The sequence below is a fragment of the Rhipicephalus microplus genome, chromosome X (assembly GCF_043290135.1).
Source record: "Rhipicephalus microplus isolate Deutch F79 chromosome X, USDA_Rmic, whole genome shotgun sequence".
Lineage (NCBI taxonomy): Eukaryota > Metazoa > Arthropoda > Arachnida > Ixodida > Ixodidae > Rhipicephalus > Rhipicephalus microplus.
Window position 1 is genome coordinate 5,109,475 of NC_134710.1, and position 25,275 is coordinate 5,134,749.

At 46.5% G+C, this 25,275-nt stretch overlaps 1 protein-coding gene across 3 annotated transcripts in view; it reads right to left on the reverse strand.

Moving 5' to 3' along the window:
* Positions 1 to 25,275, reverse strand: part of LOC119175633 (uncharacterized) — a 237,041-nt gene that overhangs the window by 103,741 nt on the left and 108,025 nt on the right. For all 3 annotated transcript variants that reach the window (XM_075881728.1, XM_037426540.2, XM_037426539.2), the window contains one exon: positions 14,211 to 14,374. In XM_075881728.1, coding sequence (XP_075737843.1) covers positions 14,211 to 14,374 — 164 coding nt within the window. The remainder of the gene's footprint in view (positions 1 to 14,210; positions 14,375 to 25,275) is intronic.

The window sequence follows — 25,275 nt, forward strand, 5'->3', positions numbered from 1 at the left end:
ATCGTGAGATAAATCGCTCGTGCATGCTCTTCATCGGTTGGGCATCATGTATATGCCCATTTATAAGAAATTAAGGTGTTACAGAATTCACGTCGTACTGCTTGTCTCGAAGTCGATGTCATGCGATGCTCGCTTGCAGATAAATTGCCAGTTGTAGACGCCGAAATAACTGAAACATCTTTTGCATTGTACCTGCAGTTCGTTTTGATGAGCTCTACTTTTCTGAAGTGAGGTTAGATAGAAAGAAGTTTGCGAGGTCGTTAATTTTCAGCAAAAACGCCCCTCGGGACCAGCGAAAGAGAAAGGTCTATGCACGTTCGCTTGCGGACGGATCTCTTTGCACTACCCATTTATGACCAGCGCGGCGATGGGGGCGCTGGTGGCAGCGTTTTTCGCAGTGCCGCGTGGGCAGAGTCTGATGTCTATAAGATGAATTGATACATGTCTAAGCAGTAGGTGTGAAAGTTTGTGTTGTACATACTGTGATGCTTTGTTGCATCATGTGCAAACACAGGCAAGCTGCACCCGCCAAAATAATTCTTTGTGGAGTATAATTCACCCAAGAAATTAGCGAAAGAAAAGGGCGGAAACTAATATAAAGAAAAAGCAAACCTACTCTTTATACAAATACTCTGATTGAGCCCGCGATTTGAAATTGATGGAAACTTTTACTTATCCACGTGATATCCTGACTGAGTACCATGATTCAAACATTGGCATAAGTATTTGAAAACTTGAACGTCAATGGCACCACGACAACCTTCAAATGCATAAATTTGCTGGCTTAAGTTACATGAAAAAGCTTTAGTTTGCCCGAAAGTTTGCCATTTCGATAATGCGCAGGTGTCTCTGGTCCTTGTAAGCTGCAGAAAGTTTAGTGCGAAAGATGGTATTTGAAGAGAAAGCGACTGATATCGTATAACATGCCGCCATTGTTTTAACTCTCACTGACATTTCGGCAAGGAGTGAACCTTCGTCACTGGCTAATAGCTGTAAGCACTCATACTATGTGCGACGAGTTGGGCGAGTGTCGTGTAGAGGAGGCTAAAAAGTTTGTTAAATGGATACTGAACAAAAATTGGAAAAGCTGACAAAACTTCGAAATTCCACTCGAAAGATGCCACCGTTTCGATAAACAGAGTTTATTTCCCGTATTTTTGAAGAGTTGGTTGTATGTTTGATGCGTTGTGAGCGCGCGGAGGCTGCACGCGATCGTGAGCAGTGACGTCAAACTCACCGAGGCGCATGCAGCCGTTCTTGTTCTCATCTTCCTTTTCTACACCTCTCATCCCACTCTTTCCTATTCCCAAAAGCGCTCCCACTTTGCCCCAGCCAGAAGCTTTGTTCGCTGCTGTTGCTGTTCATACTGGTTCTGAGAACCGAAGTTAAAAATGAGTGGGTCGAAAGACGCGGGCGATGGCTGGCATTGTTGGCTTGCCAGTTTCCGGTGAGTTTGACGTCACCCAACGTCACATCCTTTAGTTCACGGCGCTGCCGCTAGATGCGACAGCTTGGGAAAAATGCATTTTAAACTCATTATTTTCCCGTAGTTTCTGCTTGGAATTAAGGTTATTTATATCATTTTCAAGATTCAATCTATCGATTTGGCTGAAAATATTGGTGGGGAAAATTTTTTTCAGTATCCCTTGAAAGAGAGGAAAAAAAAAGGAGAGGTGAAATGTCAAGGGTGGTTTTCTCTGCATGCCACCGCCGCTCGCCCGGCTTGCCCCCATTGTGTCTTGAGGTCAGTTCGGCCGACAACAGCCTCCCCCAGCATTGTGAGTATCAGAGGGGACTGTGCCTGCAGAGGTTTGATGAATTCACACCATGGAAATTGGTTTACATTGGGATTTATGTGATCAAACCTTTCACTGCTCACCTGAACAGCGTCAAAAGGCGATTCAGTTTACTGCCGAGCAACAAAACAGCGGTTGCCTGCCTTCTCTTGATGTTCTCGTCAAACGAGGTAATACCGCGTCTGACCTTCAACATGTACGAGAAGGTAACCCAACACAAGCGAATATTTACATTTAGACTCAGTGCATCCCCATCCACAAAGACATTCCATTCCCCGCTACCCTGTCCTAGCAAGCGAAAACAATATGCGCAAGTCAAGACGACTGCAAGGCGTCACAGTGAGAGCATCTACGAAGAATTAGAAATTTGCATATATATACCCCGCATTCATCTTCTTCACTGTGCAGAGAAAACAATCGCGACCACGTAGGCAGCGTTTAACTCCGCCTCTAAAGAAGCGAATGGGTATCCCGTGTGTGCACGGAACAAGTGAGATCGTTATCCTCATCATGCGCAAGTGCAGCGTCGAAACAGCGCATGCACCAATACAGAAGCTGAAAAACGCCTTGTTCAACGTAAAGGGCACTCGCCGAGTGAAACTTTCCCGGGTATTGTCTGCGCCATAGGCTGTTATGGTTGTGATAAGCAGTACAGCAGTGAGAGAGAGCGATGACTTGAAGAAAAGAGTCAAACAACAAGAATATTTACTGACATGCTTTGGCCGCAAAATAACACACACAAAGCAAAGAAACACTAAATGACAAGCACAAGCGGTACTTCCAACTAAAGTAGACTGGGTGCAAATCCAGACTTAAGTAACAACATACAGACATGCGCAGTCTTCTGTATGTTGTTACTGCATTGTAAAGCCTGCGGGTGTGCACCACGTTATAACGAGGTTAAGATTCTAGGTAGAAGTAGGCATAAAACTGCGCGTGAGTTTATGGAAGCATATTACATTAAGAAGAAAGGTGAAAGTTGTATCAGCGAACCGTCGGTGACGTTGTAGTTATCGGAGAAGAGATTGTTCGATAGCTGGATAGCGTAAGGCTGTGTAAAGACTGCGCATGTCTGTATGTTGTTACTTAAGTCTGGATTTGCACCCAGTCTACTTCAGTTGTAAGTGCCACTTGTGCTTGTCGTTTAGTGTTTCTTTGCTTTGTGTGTGTTATTTTGCGGCCAAAGCATGTCAGTAAGCAAGTACCAACTAGGTCAACAATCAGTATTGTAACAAGAATATCACGTTGGGAAACGGCACGTGACCTCGAATTTCCTCGCTCAACACGTGGCGTCTACAGGCCACCAAATGTACTGGTTAAGTGCGTGTGTTCTGGCCATAGAAAAAGCTTGCATCACACATGCACCTGGAATCCCTGCATATACCGACGACTGCGCACACATTGAACAGGAGTAACGCTTCTGACAACGTACTGTGCTGTAACTACTTACGTCACGTATTTAAAGGGACACCAAAGCAAATATTAACTCAAAGTAGTGGTGCAGAAACCTCATAGTGCTACTTTTGTGCCAAGGAAGTGCCTATTTTTAAACAAAATCGCGTTTTATTGTTCTGCATTGCGTTTGTACACTTAAAATTACCCGCCCCCAAGTGAAAACCCTCATGTCACTGTTGCCATGCACAACGTTGATCGAATTTACTTCGCGGCCACCGACACTAGTAGCAGCAGAGAGAAAGTAGCGGAAGCCATACCAGCAACAATGGCCATTGACCAATTTTTTCCTATGGCCTCCAAGATGGCAGGAGCAATTGGTTCAATTGGACCCCGCTAGGTGGCTCGACTTGTCTAGTTTAACCAGGCGATAATTGAACTTTTGAACCACTCGTGCCATTTCTCATAGTAACGTCCGACAGTTCGTCTTTCCGTGAACTAAACGGAAACGAACACGCAGTATTTTATTACGTTTCTTGATGCACGAAAGGTTCTTTATTTAGTTCAGCTAGTTCAGTTACTAGTGATTATTGTAGGCGGTAAGTCTGATATCATCGGGATAATTTTGCGAATATCCTACTCGTGGCCCGTGTGTTCTGGTGTATATACTTTATTTTTCGGTAACTAGGGCACTGCTGTTGATAATATTGTCGTTTTAGATGTTGTCATACATATTCAGCTTTCACTCTGACATAAATTGTTATTTGCCTTTAGTGTCCCTTTATATACGCTGTGCCATTCCTATGGTACCCTCCATCGTTTTAGTTGTAATGGCTAGCGCAGCTTCCGCCATAGCGGTATGGGTCATCTGAAGTGCTGACACATGGTGCGAACTCGGATGCGATTTGCAGTACAGCTTTTCGTGCCAACAGCCGCATCCGACAGACGTCCGACAGCTTCCAACAGTATGCGGTGACGATTCGCGCGCCGCGTTCACTTCCAACTTGCTGAATGTAGCCGCGCGGCAACCGCACTGGTGTGGCCGATTGATTGATATGTGGGGTTTAACGTCCCAAAACCACTATATGATTATGAGAGACGCCGTAGTGGAGGGCTCCGGAAATTTAGACCACCTGGGGTTCTTTAACGTGCACCCAAATCTGAGCACACGGGCCTACAACATTTCCGCCTCCATCGGAAATGCAGCCACTGCAGCCGGGATTTGAACCCGCGACCTGCGGGTCAGCAGCCGAGTACCTTAGCCACTAGACCACCGCGGCGGGGCAATCAATAATAAGTAAAGCACGAATGGGGAAGGTTGATATGTCACTTCAGAATTAGCACAACGTTATGAGGCGGAAGGACGTAGCACACAATAAACACAATTAAATATCTTATGCGCACTCACGTATCTTGATGAGATGCAAGTACGTTGTTAATAGTCGCGCAACGACGCGTCACCATTAACGTTTGCAATACCAGCCCCAGCAGTGGTATACGCATGTTTATTTTGCTGTACATGTGGTTATCATGTTTGCGCCTGACATTTGTGCTCGGCGTCCATCTCGTCACGTAATATCAAAGTTGGTATATGTGAAGCTAGCAAAATGGCCACGAGCACGCTATAAGCGTAGTCATGTAGTCATGTTTTGCATGGCATGCGTATCATGATTATCATTTTAGACGTGTCATTTACATTGGTCGTTCATTCACGTCAAATATCATATTTGGCATATGTAAAGCTAGTGAAACGGCTGCGAGCACATCATGAGCGTGGTATGTAGTCATGTTCTTACATTACACAGATAGTGATTATTGTGTTTGAACGTGTCATTTACCTTCGTCGTCCATTCGCGTCACGTAGTACCAATTTCGGTATATGTGAAGCTAGAAAACGGCCTCGAGCGCATCAAGAGCGTGTCATGCAGTCATGTTTTACATGACATGCATGTCATGATTATCGTGTTTGGACACGTCATTTGCCTTCAGCGTCTAATCACGTGACGTAAAACAAATGTGGTATATGTGAAGCTAGCAAAACCGCCGCGAGCGTGCTATGAGCGTAGCATGTAGTCACGTTTTACATGACACACCTGTTATGATTATCATGTTTCCAACAGTCATATACCTTCCTCATTCGTTTACGTCACGTAGCAATAAATTTTGTATATGTGAAGCAAGCGAAATGGCCACGAGTACACTTTGAGCGTAGCATGTGGTGTTTTACATAACACGCATGTAATTATTCTCATGTTTGAACAAGTCATTTATCTTCGTCGTCGGTTCACGTCAAGTAATACAAAATTTCGTATATGTGAAGCTTCCGAAACAGCCGCGAGCGCATCATGAGCATGTCATGTAGGCATATTTAAGCATATTTTGATTATCGTGTTTGGACGTGTCATTTACCTTTGTCGTCTAATCACGTGACGTAAAACCTAATTTGGCATGTGTGAAGCTAGCGAAACCGCCGTGAGCGCGCTATGAGCGTAGAATGTAGTCACGTTGTACATGACACGCATATTATGATTATCATGTTTGGACGTGCCATTTACTTTCTTCGTCTATTCACGTCTCGTAATACCAATTTGGTATATGTGAGGCTAGCGAAACGACCGCGAACGCACTATGAGCATGTGCCTTGCAGTCCTTACTTACATGACATGTATGTGTCATTATTTTCACGCTATGGGGCCTGCCACTTATGTTCGATTTAAAGTCATGCCATACCATGCCAGTTTTGTAATATGTCAGGTGGACGAAACCATCGCAAAGACAGCAAGACTATGACATGCAAATCATGACATTGCCGACATTCATATCATTATTTATATGTTGTGACTAGTTATTTATGCTCGTCCCACAGTTATGTTATATCATACCAATTTCGATATAGATCTCGTTATCGAAACGGCAAGAACTAAATGTTGTAGGTGGTTAGATAGATAGATAGATAGATAGATAGATAGATAGATAGATAGATAGATAGATAGATAGATAGATAGATAGATAGATAGATAGATAGATAGATAGATAGATAGATAGATAGATACGGCAAAAGTCGCTGAAGTTCGCGAAGAAATGCTTCGCATTTATTAGTGGCACCGGATGGCTCTGCGAACCGGCCCGCTTCATTTCCACTTTTGTTCTTAACATCGAGACTGTCGTGAAAAGCAGTTGTACATGTAAACGTGTCATATAGGTGTCCATATCTTTATCGCGTTGTGTAAAAGGAGCGCTCGGCTGGGCGATACGTGGCGCGACGATGCTCCAGCAGGAGCGTGGCGTTTCGAGACCCTTCATCGCCTCCTACCGCCACATTGCATGTCCGGTGCGTACAAACCAGGCAGATATTAGAGATTTTTAGCAAGCTACGAAATCACGTAAGGAAAGACAGCAACACGGAACCGGCTGACGAGTGAGCATGCGCGACCATTGTAGGCGTATACGGGGAGGGTGATTTTAAATGAAAATAAGAGGAAAGAGAGCCCCGTAACTGTCTCTCAGGGGGAGGAAACTTCAACAGTAGCTAACGAGGGATGGTGATAGAGAAGGCATTAAACGAATAGGATTAAAAGGTAAATAAATAGAGAGAGAGGAACGAGAGAGCGAGGCGCAGGGACAGCGAACGATGGAAGTAAGGAGGAGACAGGCAAGATGGACACGGTTGCTGGAGATCGAGGACAGGGCACCACTAGCGAGAGCTCTTTTCGGCTTCAGGAGAAGGCGTAGGGTCAGCCCAGTCGGCCAGAGCTACGCTGACTTCGGGGATCGCGAGGGCAACGCCGGTCAAAACAAAATCCAGCGAGCGAGTGAGACATATCCAGAAAGGAACCATGTCGTATTTCAGTAACGCGTTTCCGTTCCTTGCTAAAAACCTCTATTTTGTCCCTGTGTCAGACCGTTGCATGGCCGCAGCCAATGAGAGCTCAGGCGGTGTGTGTCGTCACCTCGCTGGTGGCGCCATCTACCTGTCTCGGCTCCAATCATCGTGGGCAAGGCGATTCTATAGAGTGAAGCGAGCCTACATGTGCTGACATCGCCGCTTGCGGCGGCGTGATTAACAATGAGGTTGATGTGTGGTGCTTAATGGCACAAGGGCCATATGATGGCCGTAGAGCGCCATTTAATGGCGCTCTACGGCCATCATATGAGCGCCGTAGCCGTCATTTTGAGCGCCGTAGAGCGCCGAAAAGTGAGAGTTCTATTGGTGACATGCCCCGAAGCAGTGCGCTTCGGCTCCTTTATGCCGCGTTCTGGTCATCTGGTCAAGCGTGAAATGTTCCCGATGGGGCGTGGGTTACACCTTCCAGTTGCTCTGTATCCGTGCATACACATAAGTATTTGTAACAGCTTGCATGCACTTGACACGCATTAGACTCACTCCTGGCGTTTCAATGAAAACCGAGAAATAAACTCGCTTCGCAGAATTGAAGTGGTCACTAGATGGCCAGAGGGTGAGGACGCGTTTCACGTCGGCTCGGCGGATGTTTTATGTTTGTGGCGAAAACGAAGATCTCCGATGAATTACATATCGCGCAGCGGTTTCGGGAAGGTCAGCGAGCCCGGCAAATACCAAGTTTTTTGCAGGTGAGCCGTTTTTTTTGGTCACTGCAGCGCATTTATTGCGGTGCCACACTGGCACACGAACTAAGCCGAACGCAGCACTGGTCGACGTCATCGCTCGCGCTGCAGATGCGGCCGGCGTCTAGTCGGAACCCAGCGAGAAGTGTGAAGCCCTCTTGGTACTCGCTTTACGGCTTTATCTATGACCAAAATGGAAGTTTTCACCTAGACGGTGAAGAAATATCGCCGATAGTGGTCCGCAAAGAGAAGGAATGGCTCGAAGTACGGGCCAAATACAAGGAACGCAAGAGGACACTGAGTCTGCTGCGTAGACAGCTGACACGCTGGTCAATAAAGAAACGTAGGTAAAAACAGCGGCCAGAAGCGTGCGAAGACTCAGCATGACGGCAAAGAAACCGAATTGCCGGTGGACGACATCAAGCTGATCGTACGCCTTGAGATGGCTTCAGCACTAGGACAAATCATTCTGCTCGGATCGGCGACAGCGCCGCAGCCGGACTAAAGCAAGAGGCGATATCTTTCGTGTCTATGAAAGACAGAATATTAGTAAATACTCCATCAGAAGAGAGAGCCAGAAGATACAGTGAAATCTCCAAGCTACCCATTGGAGTCAAAGATCACGCAGCGAGTGCATGTGCAGCCTCGCCGGAAAATACAACCAAGGTTATAGTCCGTCAGATACTTGACGAAGACTCCCCTCAAGATATCAAGAGACACCTCGTCAACGAGCACAGCCTTACGTTATTGCACGCGAAGAAGGTGGGAACAGTGGCGTCCCAACTCTTTCGCGAGTGGGTGATAATGCCGTAAGCCCGTGTGCTTAGATTTGGGTGCATGTTAAAGAACCCCAGGTGGTCGAAAAGCCTTTCGCTACAACGTCTCTAATTCTTATATGGTGGTTTTGGGACGTTAAACCACACATATCAATCAATCAACTCACGATCACTCAGTCAGCATGCGTGTACACTAACCGCTACACCACGCCACGCTACAGAACCGTCTAAAATGAAACAGGCTTGTGTAGACACCGATGAGTCGTTTACACATGGCGCAAACATTCCGGCAGTTAGCCCAAAGAACGGGCGCTTTCCTCCGATGGATGGATGGATGCTATGAGCGTCCCCTTTATAACGGGGTGGTGACAAGTATGCCACCAGGCTCGACAAAAAAAAAAAAAAAACACCTTTTTTCTTTTTTTATGTTGGCCTAATGCCTCTACTTCGATAAATTCTATCTTAATGGAAAAAAAGGTAAATTTTCAGCTTAAGTTCTCTGCCATTTACGGCACACTGTCCATATTTTATTTTTCCAATATTTATTTTTGTCCTTTCTCTCTAATTTTCTGCCACCAATACTCTAACCGTCTCTTACTTATTTCAATCGCGGGTGTGTTCAGCTTTCCAGTGTTGTCCCTAAAACCCAAGGCTTCCTGTAGGCTCGTGCCCAAACGTACACCTGGGTAGATATCTCCACATTCAATCAGAACATGCTCCGCCGTTTCCTTATCTTTCCCGCAGCATGTACATTGTTCTTCTTCTTTACTGAATCTTGCTTTATAACTACGCGTTCTAAGGCAACCCGATCTCGCTTCAAACAGTAAAGCGCTTCCCCTTGAATTATCGTAAAATGCCTCCCTCCTTATTTCATTTTTGCCCTTTCGGTAGTTACTCAAAGCCGGTTTTTTCTCCATAGCTGCCATCCAGTAAATCCTCTCCGCCTCCCTGACTTTTCCCTTAACGCTCTTTGTTGACATATGGCTCACAATACCAGCCGTATATTTACTAGTGAGTCTTCTAGTTCTTTTTCTCCACTGTGTGTCCACGCTCTTCCTATACAAATAACGGAACACCTTCTCTGCCCATCTACTCTCCTTCATATTTCTTAGCCTTTCTTCGAACCTTATTTTGCTCTGCGCTTCCCTCGCCTCAAAACCTGCCCACCCCATATCGCCCTTTACAGCCTCGTTTGTCGTCTTCCCGTGAGCACCCAACGCGAGGCGTCCCACAGTCCTTTGATTTACATCCATTCCCGATTGCACCTCTGCCCTCATGCACACCACTGAGTTCCCAAAAGTAAGCCCTGGAACCATTACACCCTTCCACAGACCTCGAAGCACCTCATACCTATTGTATCCCCACAACGCTCTGTGCTTCATTATTGCCGCATTCCTCTTTCCTTTTGCTGCCAAGGCTTTTTCCTGTACCTCCATGTATCTATCACTCTCATTTACCCATACTCCAAGGTACTTGTATTCACTTACCCTCGGTATTTCTTGGCCTTGTATGGACACCGTCTGATCACAGGGATCATTGAATACCATCAATCCACACTTCGTTACACTGAATCCTAGTCCAAGAGCTTCACCTTCCCTTCCGCATATATTCGCCAGCTGCTGTATATCATCTCGACTGTCCGCAAATAAGACGATATCGTCCGCATAAAATAAACCTGGAAGCTTCTGCTCAATCATCATGCCGCCCTGTTTGTGTGACAGATTAAAACCAATGTTGCTACCTTCTAGCGCTTTTTCCATACTCACCATGTACAGCATGAATAACAGCGGGGACAAAGGACATCCCTGTCTCAGACCCCTGCTAACCTCAACGTTCTCTTTGCTACGCATTCCTTCCCACTCTATGCAAACTGTATTTTCTCGGTATATCTCCCTCAAAAGCTGTATACAGTCGTCGCCCATGCCCATTCCTTTCAATATATCCCACAAAATTTCCTGATTAACGTTGTCGTATGCCCCAGTGATGTCTAGAAAAGCCACAAGGAGGAAAGCGCACCTCCTTGCGGTACCGGGTGCAATCTTTTGAACACATTTTGTCTTTTGGAGGAGCACCGAGCGCTTTTCGTGGCAAATGCGCAGAGTGTATTTTTAGAGTGTATGTGCGCGTGTACATCTCTGTGAGGTCATCCTTGCTGAGAGAGAGAGAGAACCAAGCAGTGCTGTACATTTTGGCTTGTTTTCTCTCATAGTTGTATTTTGAACTATAAAAGACAATTAGAGTTGAATGAAAAGTAACTAGCCCGACTCCTAATTGGGCCTCCATCGTGCAAAAAGCAACGGTCTTTCACCTTCTCCCTGGTTCGGTGGGTCAAGCTGCGGGGTAAGCTTGAAAGCTGAGCTTCCCACTGTGCTCGAGTTTTATTCTTCGCTTTAGTGCTTTATTCTTCGCCACTTTGAAACCTACTGCCATCGCTTCTACTTATTGTAAGCAAGGCTGGTCAGATTTATCAGAGACTAAAGCAGAAACCTTTTTGTGGAGTTTCTAGTACGGCAGAATTAAAGTATTTAAAAAGATTACTTACAATCATCGGCTCACAGACCCTTCGATGAAGCAGGGATGACGCTTTGATATTTTATGAAACAAAACGATTTTCCTCAAGCAGCAAATTCTCTGACGGGTCCATATAACGATTGCTTGTTGATATCCATAGCAAAACAAGTACAAGACGTTGCCGCGTCTTGTACCGCTTTGCAATGCTACAGTAAAAGGCGCGAAAGAGTCGCATAGGCGGCCCGCACCGCAAGGAGCATTCAAGGACAATTGTCACAGCAGAAATATAGGAAAAATTTATTATGTTAAAACATTCCCTGGTAACATATTAATTTCCTCGTAGCAATATAATTGAGGGATTACTGTGGTGGAGGAAAACTTTGCCTTAGTTGTTGGTTTTCCCAGCGTACAGCTAACAGTGACCACTGTCAAAAGTGGGGAGGCTGAGCACCCCCAACTTTTCTCAGTGGGGGGGGGGGGAGCTCGCGCTCCCCTTGCCCCCCAGTCTGACCCGCCTATGGGTGGGAAGCATGACAAACGCTATTATCGTATTCGGCGGAAGTGTGGTGCCGCACTACATATACTACAACAAAATGAAACACGGTTGCGTGCTATAGAAGGAACAATACAAGACGTGCTACACTTGCGGCCGACTTGGGCATCGATCCGACGTTTGCCGCAACCCAGAAAGTAGACGATGCAGAGGTTGTGGCTGCGATGATCCACCAAACTACCACCACTGTGAACCCAGATGTCGACTTTGCGACAAGGAACACCCTACCGGAGACAGCAAATGCCACGCCAAGTACAGGACTCCTTACGTAGTGAAGAAGCGCCAACGGGAAAAAAAGGCAACGTGAGGAAGACGCAGACAAGAGCCATAGGCTCTACGGCGAAAGAGTACACAACTGTTTGATGCTGCATGGAGAGAGACGAGGACAATTCGCCTCGCGTTCTCGCTCCCACTCCCGGTCCCTCCCGCTCTCGTTCGAGGAACACCGAGCGCCAACCTGCGTTAGGCGCTGGAGCCAAGGACAGACCCTAGTCCCAGGACACGTTTACCGCCAGTAACGACATCGCAGCAACGCGAGCTGCCGGACCCGGTGATAACGACAGTCTACTCAAAGTCTTCAAGGTGAGCTGGGCAGAAGCCGCCTCCGGAGAGCACGCGCGGTGTAGCACTGTCTTTTCTAATAGTGAAGGGGAACACGATATGATTATGCAAATTTAAAAACTACTTAAGCAATTGTAGAGAGGTAACATTAGATTCAGAAAACGCAATAAAGGAACTCAGGGAAGAAAATGTTAGCCTAAAAATGAGGTAGCTAAAAAGAGCGTAACGATCTAATTCGCGGAAAATACAGGGGAAGTACTATCTGAGGACGAAACGATGCCTACCTATTCAAAACGCAGGGCAGTAGAAGTGAACCCGGTGCAAGCTGAGAGCCAAACACTTAAAACAGAGGAAATGATGAGAAAACGACCCGATATATGAAAAGCTTAGGTCCAAGATGACATAGGCAAAATTAGGAAAGAAATAGAGGATGAAAATAACACGAGTAAGGCAGAAATAGAAGGAATGCTTAGGCAGCTTACAAGAGCGATGCAGCAGATAACGACTACAATACAGCAAATACAGCAACAACTCGCCGCCCTGCAGATGAGGGTTGAAAAGAACGAGCGAAGGCTACCAGCAAGCAGCTGCAGGCCCCTAAATCGACTGGGAAACGGTACAACAGACCCGTGCACACAGAGTCTGGAGAACACTGGAAAACAATAAAATTTGTTGTGATCATGGCTACTTCCAATACTAAGATTTATGTAATTTGGCATTAAAACTGTAGAGGATACGCTAGAAAGTGGAGACATTTGCAACAGTAACTGATTAGCAAGAAGCAAGAAGACGTGATACTTTCACAGGAAAGTAACGTTAAATCTAAGTTATCCGGTTGCAGGTCCTCTCGGGATAGCACCCCTCGGGAAAAACCAGCCGTCACGACGCTAGTCAAACGTAACCTAATCATAACGCTGCATGAGAAGTCAACGCGATACCACACTTGTTGGTACAGATAGTACCCCCAAAGAACCGAGACGATAGTCGTTTCGTTCTTAATGTGTACAGTAGGCCTCGACTTAAGCACCACTTCGGTGCCTTACTCAAGAAGGCGGCCAGCATCGCAGGGACCCGAGCGCTTCTCGCAGCGGAAAACGTTAACGCTCATTATCCAGCATAGGGCTACAAATACGAAAACTTGAAAGGCGAAAACCTATAGGAGGACGCTCAACAGGAGAATCCCACAAATGTTACCAACCCCTCCACGCTTGCAAGACAAGGGAATAGCATTTGTGCTGATATCTCACCAGATCTCGCGTTTGCTAAAAGCATAAGAAACGTATGCTGGACGAATACACAAGAGGATTTGGGGAGCAATCACACCATTGCAGAGATTCATGCCAATGCAGGACCGTGCAAAACGAGCTACTAAAACTTGTAGAGTTTTAGTGGCTTGTTGTTGAGTACAAGCTACTAAAACTTGTAGAGTGGGACAAGTTTAGGCAAAACAGAAAAAAACGAATCAACTTCTCAGAAACGCTCCTCCTCTTCAGGTCATGTCCTGGCTCCTATTTCGTCTTTGGTCACGGGGAGGGTCTCACTGCAGCCACATGCGCATGCGTACTCGTTTTGAACCTTTTTCATAATAATAAATTACATCACAAGCCATTTGAAAGATCACGTGCAAGGAATGGACAAATTACAGACGCGGATAGCAGAGAAAAGGGGGGGGGGTAAGCAAGAGAGTGAGGATGGCACCATCGAGAACAATGAGTGACGATACCTTGGAAACTTGTTTCATTTAGGTACCTTATGTTTAACAGAAGAAGTACGTCCCTTCACGGCACTTTCGGCAGCTCCATTCGAGAAGATCACGTGTTTCGACTGATCAAACGCGTCAGGGTCCACATCTGCCACACCCGCAGAGTAAAGGCAGCTGCTCGCGCGCTACTCGGTCGTGAACACGACTGTACTTTCACTACGCGTTCGGGATCAATAAAAAATGGCATACGATCACCGCGCCAGCTAAATTAACGCATGGAGTTTTTTATATATTTCCAAGGCGTCTGCTCAGAGCATGTGCCCGACAGTGATCACCTTGTACACTGAGGGATTCGAGGTCAACTTTGAGTCCACTGAAGACACCAAGGCGGCCTTGCAGCACCTCGTCAGCCACAGCCATATAGAGATCACCGGCATCCAGCGGCGCACCCGGTGCGAAGTGTGCGTTGAAGTAAACCGTCAGCTCCCGTTCAGCCCTCCTGCAGCACGATAAAAGAACACGAATGGGGCATAAGAGGTATGTAACCTCAGTGGCCTTACAGGTTTGAAAGTGTCAGTGCACGCCGAAATCAGATTGTTTGCACAAAAAGCCCACAGGCGGTTGATTCATAGAAATAAATGCATCTACCGCACGTGCCAAATGCACAGCTTGCGACGTGCACATGAGTTCGCCACAGAATTTCTTTACAGGTCAGCATTCTCTTGAACTCCTCACCTACGTCTTAACGCCTGTCTCCCTTTATGTTAAATCATTACAAAATATCCAAGTTCTCTGTCATTCGGTATTTCAGCGTATCTCAGGAGTGGATATCAAATTGTATGTACAATCGGCGTTAAATGAAGCGAGAGCAGCAGAGTGCGTGGCCCAAGCACCTGCAAGTGTTTAGTGGGCGCCGTCCAGTCATCATAACTGATAGACGCGCGCATCCAGTTCGGCACCATTGTGTGACACTATAATTGTAAATCTAAGCCCAAGCTCGTTGCGTCTCTCATAATCATATGGTGGTTTTGGGAAGTTAAACCCCACACATCGATCATCAAGCTCAAGCTCACGTACGATGGTCGCGCAGGCAAGCTCTGCGTTACTGCAGGGGATAGATGCTGCCGGAGAAGGCGGTTTGTCTCCGCATTTGGCAGTGGAACATACGTGCATGTGCTCCTCATTCGGGCTGGAGTCCAGAATAGTTCCCCTTTGAAGCACCGCAGCTGCAGTACGAGAGCTGCGCGTGAGCATGGGCGGCAGTTTGTGGCTAATTTATGATAATATTGGCATCGCTCGACGTTGCTTTGGAAGCATATAGTTAGTGCGATACGTTTGCTTCTGTTCTAGTTCTGACGAGATCACTGCACGAGTCCGGGTTGGGTGAGACATTGTGGGTTTGGGCCCTTTGGGCACTGGTCGGCCTCGGGCCTGAGTCAGACCCGTATTAGGCCAGGGTCTCATGCATATTGGTATAAGGGCTTGTTTACGATGTTTGCCATTGTTTGAACTTCTTATTCAACTCATTTTACCGACTGAAACGCTGATGGCTTCTAAAATGAAGCCTATACTGACTGCACCTAGTCTACATGAAGTGACATTTTGTGATAACAGCTTCTTGACCATTCGTAGGAAGGTCGAATGTCATGTCAGCGTAGCGTCTATTGTACTTATGCGCCATCGTTGGTATTAGCCTACGAAGAACTATCCTCGCAGGCACAAGATCCACATTTCAGCTTAACACATAGAAAAATCGAAGGCTGTTACACGAAGACGACAAGATCGCCATCTTCCGGGAATAGAGACGACGGCAGCTTACTCGCTACGAGTTTGGTTCGCTTTAACAGATGTATAGCCCTGTGGTGGTGGCGACTCGACAAGAAAGGTGGGTCAGAGAACCTTCTTGTTTTGAGCGTGGAAACGTGGTGTACGTTAGAGACAGTCGCCTGCCGAGGAGTGGACACGCAGCTTTAATTGATGCAATGCTGCAGAGCCTTGTGTATTCCTCCAAAAAGCAGCTAGAGTGCGTTTTCGGTCTCATTGCATTGTGCAAGTTTGCAAAACACTTGATATTTTAGGGGGATGAGGGAGTGCTAACACCCCCTGTAAAGTCGTTGCGCCTCGTGGCGCTCGTGTTTCGAGCATAGGCCGCATTCAGGGTTCACAACTAGAGAGCGGTAGGTGGCGTTGTGCTCGCGAGCATTTATTACCAGCATCATAATCATGGTTAGCTAGCACGGTAATGTCGGCAACGACACCTGACGGCAAGCCTGGGTGGCGGCACATGAGAAATAAGCGGCCCTCCTTGGCGCGTGGCGGTTGGAGCGAGTGGCCGTCTCTTGCGGCGGGTCCGCGATGGACGGCACCACGGGTCGTCTGCCGTGGGCTTTCGTGGGGAGTCGAGCGTTGGTGACGCCGCCTCCTTCATCAAAAGCAGCGTTCATCAAAAAGGCTACGGGAACGCGCGTGGCGTTGGAAACGCATGTGGGACATTTGCGACGGTCATCACAGAAACGCCGCGCAAGGTATGTGAAACTGATAGCGTAACTTCCATAGAAGCCCATTGATCCAGTAGCCGGCAGTTAGTTGCTACCGTCGCTATCTACGTGAGAAGGAAACAACTACAGCAAAAATAAAAAAATAAAATATGACGTCACAAATGGAAGCGATAGCGACGTCGCGCATCTGCCCTACATGGCGCGACATTAACATTTTTCTTAATTGCTCATCTGCTACGTGCCTTCCTTATTAGGCGATTTTATTACGCCGTAATTTTGTTTCGCTGATTGCATCCGGAAGAAAAGAAAGTAAACTAGCAAAAATTGAGGGAACAAAGTTCTTTTATTAGCCAAATGACGTACTTGCAATATGCACAGAAAACTTCACAGAGGCAATTGCGAGACAACTGTTCCCAAGCACAATAGGATAATAGTTCGACAACTCACGCAGCCAATTCGTCGAAAATCACTGCAGCGTTACATCAGCTTTGAAAGAACAGCTTTGCGGGATGGAATCCCGGCTGCAGTGGCTGCATTTCCGATGGAGGCGGAAATGCTGTAGGCCCGTGTGCTCAGATTTGGGTGCACGTTAAGGAAACCTAGGTGGTCGAAATTTCCAGAGCCTTCCACTACGGCGCCTCTCATATTCATATCATGGTTTTGGGACGCTAAACCCCACATATCAATCAGTGAAAGCATAGCTTTGGCAGCCGTAGAGTACAGCGTCTTGTTGCTTAGCCTGTCGCGTTCACAGTTACCAAAGGCGATGGCACGCCAGCCATGCGCGAGCGAAAGCAGTCGACAGTCGTAGAAGCGGCTATCTGCACAATCTGTGAGCTAGTTGAGCTATGAAATGCACATAAAAGTAGGCAAACTTCTGAACGCACGCACGAAACCGCCATAAAAAAGTGAGCGATGGCTCGTTGACCTGGTAAAGCGCCACGCCAAAAAATGCGCCGAACTAAACAAAAGCGCTGAGAGCAGATTGCCTGAATACGCCCATAAATCCGTCGGACCATGTTACCAGACTGCCTGCATGTGCCCGCTGTTTCTGAAACTAAACGAAACAAAATGGGCGCAAAACTAAATATGAAACACCGAAGCTTTAATAAAGTAATCTACTAATTTTCTGTAACAAATAAAATTGAAACTACTAAAATTACATATTTATTTTTTTTTGCTTTCGGTATTTGCCCCCCCCCCCTCACCTATATAGGTGCGCTTCAATTGTCACGCGGTTGTTGAGGTCTGTCGCAATAGGTTTCAAACCACTTTTCATTCCGACTTTCGCGACCTATTCAGATTGACCTTGTACCACGTGCGAACACGACAGCGCCGCCACTCAATAAACATTTTAACAGTGCAACGACGTCAGCGTGATGTCACGCTATCTTTTTGCAAACACAACACGTGCCTCCCACAGGCGTGTTCGTGGGCATATGTCTTTTTCGAGCAGTTTCTTTCGTTCTACCTGCCGCATGGAAATTTCCACACTCTAAGCGGCAAAAGTGCACACGCAGCGCTCCCGTGCTGCTCGTTTTGCTTCTACGAAATATTGGAGACATATATAGGAACAGGTGGTCACCAGGCGCACTCGCATTATGGCGGCCACGCGGCTGTGATTGGATACGTCGTAAGCGCGGTGGAATTTGATGGGAGATATCATAACCGCATGGTGATATCATTTTTTATTTCTGCGTGCGTTTGTGTATAGTCTGCGCGATAAAGCTGAGAGATTGATAGTACCGCTCGACGTGAGTACTGCACCTCAGCAAGAGCGAACGTGGTGGGCGTACCCAATCTTCGCTGCAGCCGTCTCTCAATCAAAGCTGATTGACGCGTAAACTTGGATACAAACTCGTTGATTTTGAGAAGGTCCTAGTTCCACTCGTTACTGTGATGATGCCGGTGTGACTCTCAAGCGTTTGATGCAGTGAACGCCAAGCGGAAGCTTCTTTGTATTAAAATTATTTGGTGAGCTTACACTACTTGTGCAAGGCTCGAGCCATAGAGCAGGTTGTGTTCATAGAGCACCTTTATGTTCTTGCAGCTTTTTAAGTTGGTCGTCTACACATGTGCATGCTCGGCTTCGAAGTGAAGACCGCATCAGTTCTTTCTTAACTTGTATTGTACTTATTGGACTGAGGCTTAACGACCATTACACTGAGTGGTCTTGTCTTCATAGACAAGGGTTCTATTAAAAGGCAATTATCTCGGTCGAAATTAGCAATGTCATGACAAGTATGAAGCTCTTAAACATAATCATCATTAGCATGATACTAATTGGCTTTATATTAGTAAGGGCTAATTAGCACTTTTACTTGGTCTACTCATGATTAACACCGCGTTAATTGGCATAGTTAGCTCATCACCTAGCATGCTTTAGTTAGCCCGGTTCTAGCGTTACATGGCTTCATCAGCACGGTCTTCTTAAGAAGAGGCGTAATTATATCAGCCCTAAACTCTAAGGCAAAATTACCCGAAAAAGGAGTAACGGAGCCCAATAGGTGCACGCGATGAACGGATAGACCGTTGAGGAGCAACCACATAGGGAAGCGTGCCGCGCGAAACCACTCAGTCTCCGAACACGCTCCACTAGGGATGAACCGCCCGGGGATTGCAGGCAGCGCGAAAAGCGTTGCCAAGGTGACCAGCCCTCCTTCTCCACAGAACACATGTCCTTCTCCTCCTCTGCTGGCTCAGTCTTTTCCCGTAATTTGCCGGCGACGGTTCGCGTTACATCGCGCTCAGAGTGCTCGACCACGGCCGCCTGGATTCGATGATCTAAGAATTACGACGTGGTGCTTGTGTGTACGCTTGGATGAGCGTGGGCTGCTGCTTTTGCGTTTCGCTGCACCCATGAAGTCTGGAGCAAGCCTCGACACGTCACCACGCCGCGCTGTATATCTCTGGCTTCAAGATAGTGACAACCAACACATGACAGCAACAGTAGGGAAGGCCAATATGGCAGCTGAGAAGACAACAGGCCTATCGAATATATACTTCAGTCCGACTCAGGGCAGAAAACAGCGCTGGATTCTAAAGCAAGTAGGTTATCATTCTTTATTGTACTCTACTTGTCGCGTGTGCGATACAGATCGCGATTGCCGGCAACGGGCTCGGTCGTGTTCTATATAGCACACACGAAACGCATCGCGAATGTCAGCTTCGGCGTCTGCAGTTCTCCCGTGTTTTGCGACCGCCTGGAAATTGGCCGCCATCGCCGTCGGCCTCCCATACGCTCGCTCATCGAGTGCTCGCCTGTCTTCGCCGCCGCGATGAGCTCCGGGCTGACGATATTGGGCTGAGACCTCGTCGCTGTGTTGGGAGTCGTCGAAAACACGTTGCGGATTCTCGTAAAGAGCTTGGTTGTAGTATGTCGCGCGCTGTAAGTGCACCAGCACGGGCTGGCGGGGCTTTCGCTAGCGTCGGAACTCACTGACATTTGGTCGCAATTACAGTTGGCTTTCCCGTCAGTCGGTCGCAACTAGCTCGGCGCCGTCCGTTGGCCGCGGCGGCGGACTCACGTTTGCATGCTGCTATCGCTCGAATTTGTGGAAAAGGGCCGCATTACCATCGATTTCTTCGGCGCTAGCTCCAAACTATCTCGGCGCTGTTCGTGGCGGCGGCCAAGCGTACGCTCGCTCTTCTGTTCGAAGTTCACTGGCGGCAGACACTCCGCGTGCAGCGCCATGTTTGGTCTCGCGTTCGCTTGCTCGAGCTGAACGACGTCGCTTAGGACTCGCCGACTTGTTAGCGGCACGGTGGTTCGCGGAGTTGTGGCTGCGGCCGCCGCTCCTAAGCTGTTGCGCTACGGCGATCGAAATGAGTCTTTGACGATGTGTGATATCACGGTGAAATTATTAGCATGTCATATTTCACGTATGTTTTCATTTCACCTTGCACGTATTTCTCATATGCATTTGTATTCATCCTCTGTCACGTGCGACTCACTATTTTACATACTGATTGTGCAGCCGTGGGTACACACCGTGCTGAAGACTGTGTGCGCTGGCGTCCGCGATGCCCGTCATCCATCTCTTTCGTCAGAGCAGCTTCAGAAGGACTGTGCGAGGTGTGAAGGTAAAGTTATTTGTGTGTCATATTTTACACGGATGTTTTATAGTAACTTGCACGTACTTGTCATATGCGTACATAATCTTCTGTCACGTGTGTCTAACTATTTTTACTATCTTATTGTACTAGCAGCCATGGGAACACAACAGACAGAAGGCTGCGTGCGCTGGCGTCTGCAATGCCTGTCATCTATCGCCTCCGTCGGAGGAGCACCCCAAGGAGTGAACAAAATTTGACAACGAGACTGGACTTGTACACTTCACCATGAATTCACTTAAGAGAATGGAGAAACTTCATGTGCATGTAGAAAATTAAAAGATTTTGATGTCCCACTTTTGTCGTTCGTTGTTGCTGTGACTGCGGAAGCAGTTACACATAGGTGGCTAACTTCTTTTTCACGTGTTCTTTTCTGCGCAATTTGTTGCTCACTGTGCAGAAAAACAGGCGAAAAAAGCATTAGACCTAGCGGAAAATAAACAAAAAAAAAACAATTTTTGAACTGGGGACAAAAAGTTCATCCGATTGGAGTATTTGAGTAGATCAACCGTTCGTCCGGCAAGGTGCAACTATGAGGGCTAACGGTTGCCCAGTAAGGTGTACATGTGGGGATTATTGTATTATTGTATTGCATTATTGCCGAGTAAGCATATTTGTGTGTTGTTTCTTCTGCTGTATTTAAGAATATATTTTTGTTTTGTTATAAACTCTCGGCTCTGACTCATTCTTTGGACCACAGCCGGTGTTCAGTGGCACACCAAATAGAACCAAATCTAAATAGTCCGTGCTTTTGTAGTACATTTCGGGGGGATGATACGTCGGGTCTTGGAATCAGCCAGGCGATTGCCTCCCTAGTTAAGGAAAGCACTGACACCTTCGCTATATTGTGGGTAATTGTTGATGAAAAAAGGTGAACGAAAAGATAAATTGCAGTGAGCAGGGACCAAACCTGCGATATTCAAAAAACCCGGTTCTCGATCTCGCAGATTTAAAGGGACGTTAAAGACAACTATTAAGTTGATGTTGATTGTTGAATTAGCGGTCACGAAACCTCGTAGTGTTACTTTCATGCCAAGGAAGTGCTCACGTTGAAATAAAATCACATTGTGGTGGTCCACGCCAGGTTAGCGCACTTAAAATTACCCGCCTCAAGCGGAACGTCTCACGTCAGTGTTGCCACGCACAACATTGCCTGGCTTTACTGTGCGGCCTCCGACATTAGTAGCAGCAGAACAAAAGCAGCGGGAGCCACATCAGCAACAAAGGCCATTGAACAATTTCCTATCGCTGACCCCGGGATAGCAAACGTGCCTGGTTCAACTGGGCCCCTCTAGGTGGCTTGACCTCTCCAGTTTACCAATCGTAAATTGAACGTTTAAACCACTCACGCCGTTGCGTTTGTTTTTTCCATAAATAAACAGAAACGAACAAGCAGCATTTTATTACGCCTGTTTATCCACAGAAGGTTCTTTATTCATTGCAACTAGTTCAATTAATAACTATAAATTGTGAACGGTACCTTTCACATTCCCGAGATTTCGCGAATGTCCTACGCGTGGCGCATTTGTTCTCGTACATTTACCTTAATTTCTCAGCAAGTAGGACACTGCTGTTGTTAATTTTGTCGTTTCAGACGTTGTCATACTTTGAGCTGTCACTCCTACGTAAATTATTGTTTGACTTTAGTGTCCCTTTAATGCCGTCAAGTAGTATGCGAGGTATTATTGGTCAGCTTCCAGCTCCTGATAAAATCATGTGCTACGTGATGCCAACAGACAAAAAATTTGTGTTCCACACTCGCCTCAATGGCAGCAGGTGGTGATGACTTTCGCTTCCACGTTTAAGTGCACACATATGCCCCATAAAGAGGATAGGGTGATATCCGCCATGGTAGCTGAGTTGGTAGAGCATTGGACGCGTTATTAGAAAGTGGCCGGTTCGGTCTCTGCCCACGGCCAGTTATCATTTCTTCTACTTTTCTTTCTTCAAGAACTACACTACAAAGATTTCTAATAACATCCACTATTCTTATCTTGGTCGAACTGTCCAGGACTGATAGTTGGGCTAGTTGGTGAAAAAAATCGAATTGCCCGTTTTCATTAATAATGCGTGTATCTACTATGATGCCACTTACTTTGCTTTTGGCTTAGACAGACTAATGCTGACTCGCATTACATACTATCTATGAACAAAAGACTATGAATGTCTTTAGCAACAAGTGATGAAACGCTATCGAATTGTGAAAAATACTCGTTACCAAGTGCCAAGAATCTGTAACTGATTGGTGTGAAAAGATGTGCGACCCACGACATGTGGTGTGCGAATAAAAAACTCTGCTGTCGCGAGGACCTTATTAGAGTACGCAGGAAATCAGTCCTTGTGCTTGAAATTTGCATTGACAAGCATGCCGCCTTGTTTAGGTATCTAAAATGCTTCATTGGTGATTTCATAAATACAACTGTTTAGATGGAGTGACTGTGATAGCACAAATTGTCCTCGTCTAATTAAGCAAGTAAAACACAGAATCTCAAGCTAATTAAAACAAGAACAAGTTATTACTTCGCAAACCAGACTAAACCGCTTGAAAGAAGCCAGCGATGCCATTGCGGCCACGCCGCCTTACTCTCACACAGTCTCCCAGAGTGAATGATACAGACAATCACAAGAATACGCCGCAAGGAGTCGACAAGTTTTCATATTTTTGAATTAAGAAGCCCGGCATGCTCAAGGCACCTAACCGTCTACCCCTCGTTGTCATATTGCTGAAGAGCCCCTAACGCTACCCTTTTCCAATAAGATAATGCCAGTACAGATGCACTAGGGAGATGAACTTGTTCGCTAGGTACACTGCGCATGCGCACATCTTGCCTGCCTGCCGTCGGTGCGCTTCACAAGCGGGCAGCTGCGTATTCGGTGTTCCGAATTAATCTGAGGGAGCCTGTACCTACGTGGTATATTGCTGTAGAAAATCGAGCTTCCCGTTGCGCAGATGAAGGGGTTTATTTACAATAAACCACAGCTCGACTCCGTGGGTTGGGTTGCTGCTGCAGCACGTGATCCGAAGGCCAGAACTCTTCGTCCTCTACATCGTTGATCCTTTTTTCAACAAACTGCCCCGCACGCAGCAGGTTATACAAAGTTTGATTCCAGAGGGTAAAGGTGTTGAACTGCTCGTTTGATGATAGTTCCACTCACCAGCCTCAACGTACAAGATCTGATCATGCCGTCTTGCCATCCCTTCCTTCATGGAGCTCTTCTATTCAAACGACGTTCCATAGTTGTCAGGGCTTACTAGTCTCTTGAAATAGAATAAGGTCGGCTTTCTTGATTCGGTCAGACGAAGTTGCTAATTTGGGAAAAGGCATTGCTTTAAACTCCGAGAGGTGTTCTTTAGGCCAACGCTCCCAGCAAATTCTGCAAGCGTTTTCTCTTTGTTACCACATAGGTAAAATATTACGACAATCGACTGTGATCTCGGAGAGAGTTAGGTCGGGAAGCTATTCGCCTTACAATGAGAAAGTGAGCCAGAGAAAATGGTTTCGGCTCTCGACAGTCGTTATAAACGTATGTAATTGGTCGGGAATTGATAACAGCTTCCGCCTCAGTTAAGGTAGTCTGTAGCTGTCGCTCTGTAAGAAACGATTTTCCTCTGCACTTCTTCAATGTCAGTTTTACAGACCTGACAAGTCTCTCGTAAAAGCCACCCCACCATGGTGCATGATCAGTGATAAATTTCCACTTGATACGATTGTTGACGATGTAGCTACAAACTTCATTTCTCATTAATAGCCGCAGTTTCAAAGGCTCTCTAGCTGTTCTTGAACGCTGAGACGTTGTCTGATTACATAACCGAAGGAACACCTTGCCTCGAGACGATGCGTTGTAAGGCGTCAAGAAAGCTTGTGGCAGTCATATCTTCGACTAATTCGAGATGGACTGCTCTAATAATGGCGCACGTGAAAAGGCAAATATACATTTTGGTGTAGCTATCTCAGCGTTTTACGTATAGTGGACCGGTGATGTCCAGTCTGCTTACTTGAAAAGATTTCGAAGTGGTCACTCTTTCAGGTGGTAACGGCGCTGCTACTTCGGACAAATGTCTGGCATTATAGCACTGGCAAACTATGCACCCTCTGATAATTTTCTTGATCAGTTGTCGTCCTTGTAGTATCCAGAATCTCTCCTTTATTTGAATGAGAGTATCTCAAGCTCCTACATGAAGGAGTTGACGATGGTACTGCACAACGAGAAGCTCCCGGTAGTGGTGGTTATTAGGTAATACAACTGGGTGCTTTTCGTTGTAAGAATTCTTGCTGAATTGTAGGCATCCTGTGATGCGAAGAACTCCATTGTCGAGGAAGCATGTAACATCGCGGAGTATAGAGTCCCTCACATTTTGAGTTTCTTCCAATATTCACTCGATTTCCTGAGAAAATGCTGAAATCTGTACCTTTTTCATCCAATAAAATTCGGCAGCTTGTATTTTGTCAGCAGTCAGGCCTCCCTGTAACGCAATTTTTTGCTTCATATTCGCCGCAAATCTTAGTACCCGAGCTGTAACACTGTGTAGTCTTGAGAGGGAGCTGTATTTGTGAATCTCGAAAAGTGGTAGTTCCCTGCAATTGACGATTTCTAAAGATGTTGCCTGATGCGTACGTTACTGTATGATGCTCAGTGAAAAATCGATTGGGTTGAGGATTCGGTGTGGAGGGCATTCTTTTCCTGTAAATATAATACAGTTGGGTACCATCTACCAGACTGAGTTTGTTATTAGGTCATGGGCGGATACTGCTCTCATCGAAAAATCAGCTGCGTTTTGTGAAAATAT